This window comes from Neoarius graeffei, chromosome 15 (assembly GCF_027579695.1).
Source record: "Neoarius graeffei isolate fNeoGra1 chromosome 15, fNeoGra1.pri, whole genome shotgun sequence".
In the NCBI taxonomy this organism is placed as follows: domain Eukaryota; kingdom Metazoa; phylum Chordata; class Actinopteri; order Siluriformes; family Ariidae; genus Neoarius; species Neoarius graeffei.
In genome coordinates, this window is record NC_083583.1 from 3,124,542 (window position 1) to 3,140,654 (window position 16,113).

Consider the following 16,113-nt stretch of genomic DNA (forward strand, 5'->3'; position numbering starts at 1 on the left):
TCAACAAATTGAAATAAGGAATGTAAGGTGTGATAAACTAGTTTGTGTCTCTCACACACACCGTGTACTGCTATAGTTTATCATGCAAAACGGCAATGTGCTGGATCAAGTGCTATTCTATGGGCTGCACATGTGCTGGACTGCTGTCAGGTTTGAGTCTCTCCATCTTCTCATTCATATGTCATCATATTAATGTTTTTTTCATTACTATTATTTTAAATTCTCCTGCTTTTATTTTAATCTCCTACTTTAACAATACATCATCGTGAATTTGACAGCAAAAAAGTTTGTTTAAAAATGTTTGTGTTGGGAAAACCCCATCTCAGACACTTCTACTCAAGAACAATCTGATAACCTCAGTGGAATGCACTACACACATGATGTAGAACTCAGAATATCCACTTAAAGGGGCCACCTCAACCTTCCCAGAAGCCTCTGTGTCAAGTAGCAAGTCACCATTTTCACATCCCTAGATATTCCACGGTTCAAGAAACAATCTGCAACAATCTGGTGACATTGTAAGTCACAGATAATAAATGTGAAGTTGAAGAGATTTTGTCAAAGTAGTTATATTTTAAATTATCTTGACTGATTCATTCTGTTTTTGTTGGGTGGCACGGTGGTGTCGTGGTTCGCGCTGTCTTCTCACAGCAAGAAGGTTCTGGGTTTGAGCCCAGCAGCCAACAGGGGCCTTTCTGTGTGGAGTTTGCATGTTCTTCCCGTGTCCGTGTGGGTTTCCTACGGGTGCGCCGGTTTCCCCCACAGTTCAAAGACATGCGGTTAGGTTAACATGGAGCAGCCATGGCCTGAAGGTTGGGCTGAAGTGCCCTTGAGCATGGCACCTAACCCACAACTGCTCCCTGGGTGCTGTAGTATAGCTGCCCACTGTTGTGTGTGTGTGTGTGTGTGTGTGTGTGTGTGTGTGTGTGTGTGTGTGTTGACTGCTTACATATGTGTGTGTTCACTGCTTCAGATGGGTTAAATGCAGAGGAGGAATTTCACACTGTGCTTGAGTGTACGCGTGACAAATAAAGGCTTCTTGGCTTGGTTACTTCTTGGCTTTGGTTATTCCACTGTAATGAACCAGAACCGGACTCGGCCGTCTCAAGGACGTCCATGAAGGAAAATAAATATCCGGTGTATTCTATTCAAAACTTAAACATCTGACACGCAGATGAAGAAGTTGGATGGAGATGTATTTCGAAGAGCTCACTAACAGTGAACTTGCTGAGGTTTTATTGAGGTTTTGCTGCACAGAAAGCTATCAGAGTAGTGGTTACATGATTTCAAAACAAAAACAACAAACTGGATTCTGGGGTGAGTTGGCTCCTTGAAGCAGCTACGTAACCTGACTCTGAACACCAGGAACTTTCCCACATAAATACTGACTTGTATCACTGACTCTGAATACTGAAAGCAGTGGTGTGTGTGTGTGTGTGTGTGTGTGTGTGTAAGAGAGAGATTATTATGTGTATTATGATTGTATGTTTTGTGTGTGTATTAGGATTATCCATGAAGATGGTTTCAGTGGAGACGATGTAAAGCAGTTTAAACCCATCATCTACAGCAACACCATTCAGAGTCTGTTCTCCATTTTAAAAGCTATGGAGAACCTCGGAGTGGAGTATGAAGAACAGGACAGGGCTGTGAGACACACACCACACCACACCACACCACACACACGGATCTATGGGAGCATGAACAAACCTTTTTCCTCAGACATTCTCTCTCTCTCTCTCTCTCTCTCTCTCTCAAGCTGAATTTTAAAATTAAACACATTCTCTCCTAGTGCATAATTAAACACTTTTAATATCTAGTGTTCTATATAAATGAACTTGTTCCGAAGAGGGTGAATAAAAGTCGTCTGTGTGGCACTTATTATCCAAACCTATTAATAAACTTTTCAGCTGGACTCCAGCGACATCTAGTGGATGGAATAAATATTAGCTCAGCTAATGAACAGTGATTCATGTCACACCATCATTTTAACTTAAGTATAAAAAAATTCTATAACAGTGTTTAAAACAGCACCTCATATTCATCTCAGTATGTTTAATGGTTTAACACTGGATATCACTTTATTTTTTAATACTTTATACTACTGTATGCTGAGAGATTATTGGTTCATAAGGAAACGTGTGTATGTTAACATGCTTTTTATTTTACTGAACACACAATTTATGTAGCTTAACTCTTCAAACTGGGCTATAGGTAAATTGATACTGACCTGTTCCAATATTTAAATTTTAATATTACATTTTATTTATGACTGAGGTTATAATTAAACATTTGATCTTGCATTACACAAAGGCTATTTATTGATATCAAATTCTTAATTTATTTTAAGAAGGACTTTTAATGATGTAGAATTTGTATTAGGAAATCTGTAATTTAAATAATTGTGTGTGTGTGTGTGTGTCTTTAGGCCGATGGGAAGTTGGTCTGTGACATAATCACCCGTATGGAAGACACTGAGCCGTACACACCTGAGCTTCTGGCAGCTATGAAGCATTTGTGGAAAGATGGAGGAGTTCAGGCCTGCTTCAGTCGATCACGAGAATATCAGCTGAATGACTCTGCTCAATAGTAAGACACACACACACGTTGCACTTAAACTGTACTGATCACACATCTCATCTCGTTATCTCTAGCCGCTTTATCCTTCTACAGGGTCGCAGGCGAGCTGGAGCCTATCCCAGCTGACTACGGGTGAAAGGCGGGGTTCACCCTGGACAAGTCGCCAGGTCATCACAGGGCTGACACATAGACACAGACAACCATTCACACTCACATTCACACCTACGCTCAATTTAGAGTCACCAGTTAACCTAACCTGCATGTCTTTGGACTGTGGGGGAAACCGGAGCACCCGGAGGAAACCCACGCAGACACGGGGAGAACATGCAAACTCCACACAGAAGGGCCCTCGCCGGCCACGGGGCTCGAACCCAGGACCTTCTTGCTGTGAGGCGACAGCGCTAACCACTACACCACCGTGCCGCCCCTCTGATCACACTTATTACATTAAAGTATTTAAGCAGCATAATATTCATCACTCATTCTGGAGAAGAACCTCTCGACTTAAAGGTGCATTAGGGAGGGTTAGTTGGGTTCAGTGTTTGAATGAATGCCGCCCATATTCATGAAGCTCCACCCCCAGGGTCTAAAGTGTCTATAATGGGTTTTCTCAGCATCTTATTACACCTTCAAGTCCATAAGCTATATGAGTATTTATTTGAGGAAAGTTCCTGGTATTTACAGTCAGGTTACACAGCTGCTTTAGTGGAGTTTGAGCTCCTTAAAATCACCTGTGTGTAGGTCACACCACTGAGGTTGCCAGATTTATCTTGCATAGAAGTGTCTGAGACCGGGGATTTTCAGCAGCATCTAGACGAGCACTTTTAAACACAAACATTCTCCTTTAAACCTGAAAAAATGCAGACTGAAGGAGGAAAGAGTTTTTCTTTGCTGTCAAATGCAATACAGTGCAATATAAAAGCAAAAGACAAATTAAAAATGAAAAATAAAAAGACTAATAGGATATGAGTTAGAAGATGGTGAGTGTTTTAATAAATCTAACAGGGGTCGAGAATATCACCAATATATCATTGCATAAATTAAGCTTGTCAGGGGTGTAGCTTGGGGGGGGGGGGGGGGTGTCCTGGGGTGCCCGTGACCCGTCTAGTTTTTTTTTTTTTTTTTTTAACTAGATTGTCACCTCAGCCTCATTAGGGTTTCTATAACCTTGTATGGACTTTGTGTGGTTTGGGTGCGAAAACCCAGTTCTGCGCAAGCGCAACACGATCGCACTAGAAAGCATGGTCAAGCTGCCAGTGTAGCTGCAGTCTTTTTAATTGCGAATTATGAGTATTTCCTCTTGTGTTAATTATTTGCCATGCCAAAACAAGCAAAACTTTTCTTCTCCTTTCGATGTGAAGAGAGGTAAGCAATTTATTATATATATTTTCTTCCATCAAAGTTGCATTTTGTGGCTTCGAAGCTAAGTTTCAGTGTGCCGCTTCTAGAACACATCAAGAAAACGTGGAAGAATACACTATGGCAGAGCGATCGACATTGACAAGATCGTTGACCTCTTTGCCATTCGTCATCCACGATGCCTTTTACTTAGCAACATTTTGGCCGATGAGCAGTAAGACAACAAGAATAGAGAGATCTGCATTGGTTGATGAGGGTAAGATGTCGAGCCGCTATCCATACACTGCCGGATAAAGCTGATTTGGCCTAATCATTGTCCGACATTTCAACAGCTCACAACATGAGATGAAAGAATGATGCAAAGACTGCGTTATTTTCTCAAATGTATTAAATGTATTTTTTCATTTACAAACCTGCGGGTCTGTACTCAGGCTGCCAGTCAGTGTGTGAAACCCCCACCACCACCACCTTTGAAAAATCGTAGCTACACCCCTGCTTGTTGTAATCACTGGTTTAAAGGGGACGGGTTATGAAAATCTGCGCTGCATGTTTCAGAAAATGTGATTCAACAGGACTTTCTGTGTCACAAGTGGAGCTCATTAGAATATTGCCGCCCCCCCATCTGAGTATCTCCACCCACAGTATGAGACATGGTATGCCTTTGTAAATGAATATTCATGAGGAAAGTGTTATCTGATTGGGTGGCAGAAGAGAGGGGTGGAGTGAGCAGTGGCTCATTATCATTTAAAAGGAACAGGTGCTCAAATCGTGGGATGTGAGCAGGGCTGTTTAAACAGGGTGAGCTGTGGGGCTTCATCCTTGTGTTATTTTGACCAAAACATGTCTCAGACATTTCATTAAGACCTCAGGAAACTGTCTCAACTTGGGGGAAAGGGGTACAATACATCACCTTTAATATAATAACTTCCACCCGATGTCCTTTGCGTGGAGAAAAAACCAAACACGTTTTCATGGACTTTTAAAGGACAACATTATGAATTAATTTATATTGTTCTGTTTATGTATTTAACACGGGCGATTGCTCTAAGACAACGAGGGAGGCTCAGCCTCCTCTAAAAATGACGAACATCGTGTAGGATGAATTGCGCTAGGCTTATGTTATAGCCGACCTTATAACATTGCTATTTCAGATCCAGAATCATAGAAATATATGTGCTCAACCCACTACAGTGCGAAATCATTCTGTTATAACTTTCCCCAGTTCACCTCATGTGTGTGCGAGTTTTTCCCCCTCGTGACAGCGCGATGCAGCCCAGCCTCAGTGCACTTCAATGGCATTTGGGAGCTCTGCGCTTTTCAGTCTCAAAATGCAAGACGATTATTGGACAAATACTGCGAAAACGCCCGCCCACGGACTCCCAGCCTCAGTGGACTTCAATGGCATTTGGGAGCTCTGCGCTTTCAATATCAAAATGCAAGATGGTTATTGGACAAATACTGCGAAAATGCCCGCCTACGGACTCCCAGCCTCACATGGGAGGGACATGGCAGTTTCCGCGAGGAGACTGGTGATTGTTGAAAGCGGCCGGATATTTTCTTTGATTGACAGCTCGTTTCAACTATAGACAGGCAGCGGTGAATTTCAGTTCAGTCCCATGCGGATTCGCAAGTGCTGTGGTGTATTGTAAGAGATCAGCTTACATTTCGATTTCATTCATTACATACGGTTTCTACCAGCTTTTTTAGTTTGTATATATTTTCATTGTAAATAAAGTGTAAATATAGTGTTGTCAAGTTTGCTATCTTAGTTCCAGAAATGTCATTTATTTGAGTGACTGAACTTGAACTTGAGGGGGCTAGTCAGCTAGCAAGAAAGCTGCGCACGGATGCCAAGCATTGTTGATTTAATTTTGGCGAAGCCATTTGCCAGTCTTCCTTTCGAGGAAAAAATTAAAATTAAAGAGCAGGGTAGACCAACGCCTCAAACTGACTTGGTGAAAAAGGTAGGGAATAATACTCGTTCCTTTCAGCTCTCCTGGTACGAGAAAGTGAATTGGCTAACAGCAAGTGACCCACATCAACAACAGTAAATAGGCTACTTTAGTAATATGTCATGGATGGACCAAAAATATAGAATCTATTTAAAATGTTTATGCTGAGTATATAATATTGGAATATTTCTCTGGATATGAATTAAACACAGCTACAATTTGGAAAACATTTTTAAACAAAAACGCAGCCGAGAACATTTCACACTACAGACCTGGATTAAAAGTGAAGGGTTATCAAAATTGTCAATAAAACATTTCTCAGTCAAAATAAGTAAAATATAGGGAAAGTGTCATTGAATGAAATGTTTGGCACCCAGCTCTATGTTTGGCTCCCCAAGGTCAGTGCTTGTGCCTATTCCAGAACACTCTGCTGTTACTGCTGAGGTTCCTGACAAAGAGCTGCTTTCAATAATGATCAATTTTTAAACAACATGCCACAATTTTAAAATATAAAATGTTTAAAACACCACCATCATGTATATTGGACAGTAGGCTAATGGGCCAAAAGAACCTGTTATTTCACAGTTTGTGACCCTGCCAACAATCAGCCAGATCAGAGGCAAGAGTATGGGCAAAATTGATGTGTTTTTTCTTTTTTCTTTTAAAATCTGGAAATATCGTAACCGACCAGCCTCCCCTGTTTGAAAGACTACCAGCTGCCACTGGTATTTAATATTGGCCCAAAATATTGTTTTTGCACAAGTTCAGCATGATGTCAGACAGTGGAGCAGGACTTAATACTGCTCCTCACTCAAGCTGATATCATGTAAGAAAAAATTTAAGTTCAAGGTTCAATTTGTGTGTTCCTGAGACATGCCCATGTTTTAGACAAACTCCGCCCCCTTGTGCATATCTCACACGCTTCTGAATAGCGTTTAAGCCAGTAGTTGCATCTGAGGTCTGAATACTGATGTGTGTAATTATGAAATCCCCACTTTGTGTGTGTGTGTGTGTGTGTGTGTGTCTAAAACCCAACTCTGAATACGACCCTGAGTGTGTATCTGCTGTACTTTAAAGCTGTTTGTCTTGTAGTTACCTGGACAGTTTGGACCGAATCGGATCACCTGATTATCTGCCCAGTGAGCAGGACATTCTGAGGTCGCGGGTTAAAACCACTGGTATTGTGGAGACACACTTCAGCTTCAAGAACCTGACCTTCAGGTGATGATTTTTTTTTTTTCTTTAGAACCTATACTGTTCAGCAGATAGAGCATTACTCTACACTCTGAACAGCCTGTAGGGGGCGCCTTAGCTCAGATTTTACTCCGTGTCTTCAATTATTATGCAATAAAAATTAATTTTCTTCCAGGTTTCTCATTTTATTATTATTTTTTAAAACCAAGTCTCAAATTTGTAATATTTCCTGCTAACTTAGGAAATTTACATTTGCCTTAATAATTCTCACAAATTTTGCACAGAATCACTCTGAAAACAAACAAACAAACAAACAAACAAAAAAGATACTCACCTACTACTATGGATGATATTGCTCCATTCAAAATCAAAAGAGTCAATGATAAGCATAAAGCACCATGGAAGCAGTACCCGGCTGTTAAACTGCTAAAGAGAGAATGTAGAAAGACTGAAAGAAAATGGCGCAAATCTAAACTTCACATCCATTATCAAATCCATAAAGAGATGCTTTGTAATTATAATTATGAAATTCGTAAAGTAAGACAGTCTTTCTTCTCCAACATCATCAACAGGAATATGAACAATGCCCATGTGCTATTTTCAACAGTAGAGAAGCTAACTAATCCCCCACCACAATTAGCACCTGAACTTCTCTCAGTTAATAAATGCAATGAGTTTGCATCCTTTTTCAAAGGTAAAATCGATAAAATACGGCAGAATATTGCTCATAATATATCTCAGTTGCAAAAAATTGAAAAACTGCAATCACCAGTGACACAGACAGATAACTTCAACACAATGTCAGAATTTTGTTTAATTGATTGAGACTCTTGAAAAAACTGTACAAAATCTCAGTTCCTCAACATCTGAACTGGACATTCTGCCCACCAACTTTTTTTAAGTCTGTTCTTCATCTTATAATTACAGATGTGCTTCAAATTATAAATACGTCCCTGGAGACTGGCATTGTTCCTGTGTCCCTAAAAAAAGCCGTTGTAAAGCCCCTACTTAAAAGAAATAATCTGGATCCTGGTGCACTGAGGTCCTGGTGTTACTGGACCTCAGTGCAGCTTTTGATACTGTTGATCACAACATACTGCTATATCGACTTGAACACTGGGTTGGGTTGACTGGTAAAGTTATCAATTGGTTAAAATCATACTTAAAAGATAGAAGCTTCTTTGTTACCATGGGAAATTGTTCCTCAACGTCAATGTCCTTGACCTGTGGTGTCCCCCAGGGGTCGATTCTTGGACCATTACTTTTCAACCTTTATATGCTCCCACTTGGGCAAATTATCAATAACAATTCAATTTTGTATCACTGCTATGCAGATGACACCCAAATTTATTTTGCTCTATCACCTAATGATTATGCCCCCCTTGAATGTCTCTACCAGTGTATCGATCAAATCAACAACTGGATGTCACAAAATTTTCTTCAGCTGAACACAGATAAAACAGAAGTAATTCTATTTGGAAAAAAAGATGAAAGACTCAGGATTACCACTATTCTTGACACAAAGGGGATTAAAACTAAAGAAATGGTTAAAAATCTTGGTGTTTTCATTGACAGCGAGCTAAACTTTGACAAGCACATGAAAGCACTCACTAAAACGGCATTTTATCACCTAAAAAACATTTCCAAACTAAGAGGACTTATGTCAAAAAATGATGTGGAAAAACTTATACATGCCTTCATCTCTAGTAGGGTTGATTACTGCAATGGCCTTTTCACAGGCCTGCCAAAAAAGACCATCAAACGACTTCAGCTGGTTCAAAATGCAGCGACTAGGGTTCTCACACGAACAAAAAGAACAGAGCACATTACTCCAATTCTAAGGTCCCTTCACTGGCTTCCAGTAAGCTACAGAATTGACTTTAAAACATTGCTGCTGGTGTACAAATCTCTAAATGGTACAGGGCCCAATTACCTCTCTGATATGTTGCAGCGGCCTAACCCAATCAGATCTACCAGATCGCAGCAGAAAAATTTACTGTTAAAACCTGTTGTTAAAACAAAGTGTGGTGAAGCAGCTTTTAGCTACTATGCAGTACAGCTATGGAACCAACTGCCAGAGGACATCAAAAATGCTCCTGCTGTTGGCAGCTTCAAATCTAGACTAAAGACCAAGCTGTTCTCAGATGCTTTCTGTTAAATAATTAATATTGTCTTCTTTACATTTTTTATAATTTTTACTTTCACTGCATGTTTCAAAATTTACTTTAACTTTATTCTATTTTATTCTGCTGGTTTCTTTTTTTTTCTTTTTCCCCTCCTATTTGAACTACTACTTCATTTTATTATTTTATTTCTACTATTGTTTAATTCTTATTATTTTCTTTTAATTCTTTTAATTAATTGTTTAATTCTTTTAATATTATATATTAGAATAAAAATAAAATTATTTTATGTAATTTTATTCTCTATTGTTTACTGTTTTGTTTTTACTTCTGTAAAGCACATTGAACTGCCATTGTGTATGAAATGTGCTATATAAATAAACTTGCCTTGCCTTACTTTTTCGAATTTGGCAATTTGGTGAAATTTGGCAGTTGTGCTCTCTTACTGTGGTGTCCTTCACAAATGAGTCGACTCCTTTGAACTGGTTCTTTTAGATAAAGGTAAATGGAAATGAACCTTTAATTTCTGAAACTGAACCATTCCTATACGAACATTCACAGTGCTGCTGATTTTAAATTTATTAAATAGATTTTTTTTCAATGCTATGTTATTTTAATAATTAGAAGATGGAGTAATATTTCATGAAACAGTTACAGCCATAATTATTCAAAGAACAACCACCTTAGGTCAAAATATTGCAAACTTTATCCAGTTCAGTGATTTTAAAATATGTAATGAATCATTTGGAAATCGAAAAAGAGTCGACTCTTATTCGTGAACAGTCAAATGATTTGACTCACTGAAAAGAGGCAGAATTCCCATCACTTTATAATGGATGATGGAGAAACTGTACCGTTTAATGGACTGAATGGTGTGTGTATGTGTGTGTGTGTGTTCTGTCCTCTCCAGGCTGTTCGACGTAGGAGGTCAGAGATCAGAGAGGAAAAAATGGATCCACTGCTTTGAAGGTGTGACGGCTATAATCTTCTGTGTAGCAATGAGTGCCTACGACCAAATGCTACATGAAGATGAGACGACGGTAAAGAACTAAACACACACACACAGAGAAATGGTGCTGATATAGTAAACTAATAAGCGATGGCATGGTGTGATGAAGCAGAGTTACTACCACCAACCTGAACTTGATTATTTTCCTGTAACAGCACATCCTGAAGTGTTTTATTCCTCTTATACCACAATTATTCACCAATTACAATTTTTTATTTATTAAAGCATGGCTTTTTATATTTTTTTTTATCCGTTTACAATTACCTGTAATGTTGCGGAACCAGTCCTCACGTTATAGCAGCTATAAACAGTTGTTCCCTTACAAGCCTATTTATTTATTTATTTTATTTTTTGGTCAGTAAGACACAAAAACACAGCTTGTTACACGTTACCAAGAAACCGCAAAGAAGCGTAAACTTCTCCTCTGTTCTGAAGATGCCGAAAAACTTAACATCTGACTGTTACGAAGCCCCGACACTGGAGACTCCTTCCCTAAATATTAAATCTCAACATTTCATTTATCAGTTACACCGTTGTGTTTTTCTTTTTAATCTGTTTATCATCAGTGGAGCGTCTGATGTACATCGCTCAGATAAGAGAAACTTTATTCATCCCTCGATGGGGAAATTTACATCTTACAGCAGCTCACAAATAGAAAAAGTATCAGGAATAAACAATAACAATAAATAGAGTGCAAAAAAAGTATTTGAAAAAAGAAAACCTATAGGAAGATATATGTATTTATGTATAACAATTAAAAAAAAAGTGAAAACATGGGCTATGTACGTAATATACACAACCAAATGGAGAAGAATGGAGCTTAAATAAGAATAGTACTTCAACTGAAATAGAAATAGAATATTGCCCCAGGTAGTGAATGTTATTACACAGCATAACATAAATAATGAGGATGGAATATATGTATAAAGTAACCAAAAAAATGGCAAAAAAACACCGGCTATGAACATAATTGTACTCGACAATATAATAGTGAGACTTCGTAATGCTTGCAAATGAAAAGGATAGATGCATGTCCCTGTGAATGAGCTGTTACTATAGAAACGGTGATGTATTAGAACGAGTGCATTAATGTATATAAACATGTGGTTTCTCCTTCCTGTAGAATCGTATGCACGAGTCCCTCATGCTCTTTGACTCCATCTGTAATAATAAGTTCTTTGTCGACACGTCCATCATCCTCTTCCTCAACAAGAAGGATCTTTTTGAGGTGAAGATAAAGAAATCTCCACTGACAATGTGCTTCCCGGAGTATACAGGTGTGTGTGTGTGTGTGTGTGTGTGTGTGTGTGTGTGTGTGTGAGAAGGTGTATTAAAAATTTATAACCCTTTGACACTGAGTCCTGTACATATGAGTACGGATAGTGTGTGTTTGGTGTTCCTTTACTTCAGTGATCAGCTTTGTGATTTCTCTCGCAGGTCCGAACACATATGAAGATGCGTCTGCGTATATTCAGGTTCAATTTGAGGGTAAAAATCGTTCTCCTAATAAGGAAGTTTACTGCCACCAGACGTGTGCGACTGACACAGGAAATATTCAGGTGGTGTTTGACGCTGTCACTGACATCATCATCGCTAACAACCTGCGTGGCTGTGGCCTGTACTGAGCTGTAACGAGCTTATTGTTGTCAGTCATTGGTTCTCGTCATGGTAACGAGCGGCTGAACTGAAACTCCGCCCCTTTGACCAACATTTTCTCATTCTGTTTTTGTAGTTTGTCTGATTTTCTTTATAATCCTGAGTTAAAATGTGTGTGTGTGTGTGTGAGAGAGAGAGATTAGCGTGTTGCTAAGTCTTTAAAATTTGTAGGATGCAGAGCGCAGAAAAAAGTGAAATGAGCCTAAATACAACCCAGAACTCTTCTCAGGATCGTAGAGAGATCAGTTTCTGCTCTAAACTGTTTTCTATTTATTTATTTATTTATTTATTAATAAGTATCTATCTGGTAATGAAATATTGTTTGGAGTTTTAATGTAATTTTCAAAACGAAGCAGCTCTCAGGCCAAAGTTGTGAGAAATGAACGAGCGTTCGACAGAACTCTCGCTCTCAAAGCACAAGTAGTTCAGATGAATTTGTTGGATAACGCTTTACATGAAGGTTCGCTTAACTGACATCGTTTAATGCATTAATTAACGTAAACAAACCCTGAACTTTAGCATTAATGCACCATCCAAAGGAAACTAATTAACACTTAACCCGAACATCTGCATTAACAAACATTTCATTTCATCAGCGAATAAATGTCATCCTTGATCTAATATTTCCACCTGGAGATCAGTGTTGAAGTTCTCAACATGTAACACCATGCTTTCATTTAATTTGTGTTAATTGCATAAATGTTAATCAATGCAGGTGTATTTCATTAACATTTAAACAAACGTCAATTAAAACGTATTAAATTAGGAGTAAAATCATGTTACATGTCATCATGTCAGAAAAGTTTCACCTTCACCTCTGACTGTTAAAGTGCTGAGACTGGAGACTCCTTCCAGAAACGTTACATCATAAATGTCTCTAACATATCGTTTACACACAATAATGTATTAGAACAAGCGCATTCATCTAAACCTGTGATGTGCAGCTGCACTACTCTCAGAGCTGCTGTAATGGAGAATTAATCAACACCTTCCCTTCTGACCAATCAGTCCAGAACTCGACAGTGCCGTGGCATAATTGATGTTTATGCAGAACATAATTCTTGTTCAGGGAAGCTTCATGTAAAATGTTACCATTTGTTGAATTTTTTTGTAAATTATATTTATTGAGTTGTGTATAAAATATGAAGGCTTGTGTGTACAGATTTTGTATCTCCTGCACATACTTGTTAGATCTATAAACGGAGCAAACCAATTCGGTGCACTGACGGTTATATAATACGATTTAAAGGGGAAATGTAGCACATATAAAAGAGAAGCACAGTCATAAATCATATTTAGTGAAATTAATAACCAAACAAACTACTAAACTCACTTTCTTCATCTGTGTGTGCATGCATGTGTGTGAACACAGGAGATTAATCCTTTCTTTCCTCTCACTGAACCCTCATTTCTTTCCTGTCCTCTTTAGTTTTTTTTTTCTTTTTAAACTTTAAAATCTCAGCCTTTCCCTGTATCATTGTACTGATGGTTTAATTTGGTCACCTGATGAAATGTTTTCAATAAAATCACAGTTCGGAACCATTTTATAGTTTCTTTTTTTTAAATCTCAATTTTAATGTGTTTCAAGAATGAAGCACAGCCTAGAACTATGGCCACTACAGACTACAACACCCAGCCATGCCACACATTGTCATGTTCACCTGATTACTGATGCAACACACACTCTGTCTAAAGAAACTAAACATTAATTCAGTTCAAAGTAACACTCAGTGTGCATTTTCCTGAACTTACTACCCCCCCCTATTTATTTTTATTTATTGCTACTTCAATTTTGATCTTGTTCTAGTTCCTGGTTTTTGGCTCAGCCTTTTGGCTGAAGCCTATAGAGGTACCTGTCTGTATATGTATGTTTAACTGAGCTTGAGCATGTTTAAGAATGGAATTGGTGTGCCAGCCTCAGGTAACAATTCTGCAGTTGTGGTGTGGTGCCACTGCGTACTGACTATGTAAGTGCCACATTACATACCCTCAGTTTACAATGTAATCCTCTGTGGCTGAGTGGTTTAGCATGCTGTCTAGCAAAGGAACAGATTTCGCAATGTTGGTTTGAATCCTGGCATTGACAAAAAAGGCTGAGTACAGGTCTTGAGTGGTGTTTTGGAATTTGCCCTGATATTGCCATTTGCTGATTGCCTGACCTTTGCCTGTTTCCAACTACAAATTTCTCTTGTTTTGGACTTTAAAAAGCTCAACTGCATTTGCATCCATCTACAGCCTGTTTTGTAACTGGTTACTTTGCCGTCTCACATGGATACAGTAGGGGACGCTCATGGGACAACAGCAGCAACAAGAACAACATCTGAGTGAGTTGGACAAGTCAAATCAACTCACCAGTGCAGTTTCCCAAGCATTCCTATCACACCATGCACCATCCCAATCTGGACAAGTTTGCAGAGAAAACCTCTCAATGTAAGAGGTTCCTGCTACAATCTTCCCTGGACTTCACAGATCAGCAAAAGAGTGCTCAATTCCTGAACTTAGTCACCAATAAAGCACTCGGATAGACTATGGCCTTTATAGGAACAAGATTTGTTGAAATGTTTTGCAGGGTGTTTGATCATGCTCCCAAAGGAAAGGAATGGGAGAGCAGCTGCTTGCTGTTTAAACAGGGATGGAGGCATGAAGTGGATTATGGTCTTCAGTTTTGCACACTCGCTGCTGGGAGTGGTGGGAATGAACTGGCTCTCAAGGATGCCTTTTGTCAGGGACTGAATACGGAAGTGCTGACAGAATTGGCATGTTGGGATGATCAAGTGACCCTTTATTCATTCCTAGACCTTGCAATCTGTCTGGATAACCATGCTGGGCATCAAGCATCAGGCAATAGCCCAGGACAAATTAACCTTTGCTGAAAGTGAGAAGCAAAGGAGGAACTGAGTTTTTACAGTGGTATCCCCAGTCACTTTGTGGCACAATGTGCAAGTCGTGGAAAAGCTCCAACTTCTAACCTGGTTGAGAGAACCAGCACCTCCCCAAGCAAGACAGCAAGTCTCATCTCATTATCTGTAGCCGCTTTATCCTGTTCTACAGGGTCGCAGGCAAGCTGGAGCCTATCCCAGCTGACTACGGGCGAAAGGCGGGGTACACCCTGGACAAGTCGCCAGGTCATCACAGGGCTGACACATAGACACAGACAACCATTCACACTCACATTCACACCTACGGTCAATTTAGAGTCATCAGTTAACCTAACCTGCATGTCTTTGGACTGTGGGGGAAACCGGAGCACCCGGAGGAAACCCACGCGGACACGGGGAGAACATGCAAACTCCGCACAGAAAGGCCCTCGCCGGCCATGGGGCTCGAACCCAGGATCTTCTTGCAGACAGCAAGTCTATCCGAGATTTTATCTCGACAGTCCTTTTTGCTGAAAGTTCAAATAAAGTACTCAGGTTTTGATTCTGTTCTCTCAGCTGCCCTGGTCAACTCCGGAGCAGCTGGAAACTTCACTGACCATAACCCTGTCATGAAACTTCACTTCCCCACACAACTACTACGATGCCCATTCAGTATCAATGCTATCAACGGAAGACCAAGCGGAGACAGCGGTCAGTCTGTGCAACAAAACCCCACCCGCTCCAAGTTGGCGCCCTACACCAGGAATCTCCATCCTTGTCACTGTCACTGGTAAACAGTTGATAATTCTTGGACTCTCTTGAAAGTATCTCCATGACCTTCAAATTTCTTGGCAAGGCAAGGAAATCACCAAATGGTCTGAACGATGTTTTCACTATTGTCTACACCTTCCACAACTCCATTGCATCCACAACCAGAGATAGTCATAAAGTGGCTGCCACGACCTAGATCCCTGAAGTCCATCACAATCTTCTGGAGGTTTTTAGCAAAACCAAGACCAGCAGCCTACTACCCCACAGACCTTATGACTGTGTCATCGATCTTCTTCCTGGTACCACACCCCCAAGCAATTGGATCTCCCCACTGTCCCTGACTGAACAACAAGCCGTCACTGACTATGTCCAGGAAGCACTCCAGCAGGGGTATATCTGCCCATCAAACTCCTCCACTTCAGCAGTCATCATCTTTGTGGAGATCAAAGAAGGGCTCCACCCCTTCAGTAACTATTGAGGTTTGAATCAAATCACAGTAAGTATCTTATTCTCTTCCATTGGTTCCCTGAATGCTGTAACAACTCCGCTCAGACAAGGTATTCACAAAACTAAATCTATGCAATGCCTACAATCTTGTACACATCAGATAGGGT

At 39.7% G+C, this 16,113-nt stretch overlaps 1 protein-coding gene across 1 annotated transcript in view; it reads left to right on the top strand.

Annotated features, from left to right (window-relative positions):
* gnao1b (guanine nucleotide binding protein (G protein), alpha activating activity polypeptide O, b) overlaps window positions 1-13,360 on the top strand; it is a 24,306-nt gene extending 10,946 nt beyond the window's left edge. The window contains exons 3-8 of the mRNA XM_060940757.1: window positions 1,505-1,646; window positions 2,426-2,586; window positions 6,981-7,109; window positions 10,116-10,245; window positions 11,338-11,491; window positions 11,652-13,360. Coding sequence (XP_060796740.1) covers window positions 1,505-1,646; window positions 2,426-2,586; window positions 6,981-7,109; window positions 10,116-10,245; window positions 11,338-11,491; window positions 11,652-11,839 — 904 coding nt within the window. The 3' untranslated portion in view covers window positions 11,840-13,360. The remainder of the gene's footprint in view (window positions 1-1,504; window positions 1,647-2,425; window positions 2,587-6,980; window positions 7,110-10,115; window positions 10,246-11,337; window positions 11,492-11,651) is intronic.
* Window positions 13,361-16,113: the final 2,753 nt, after the last annotated feature.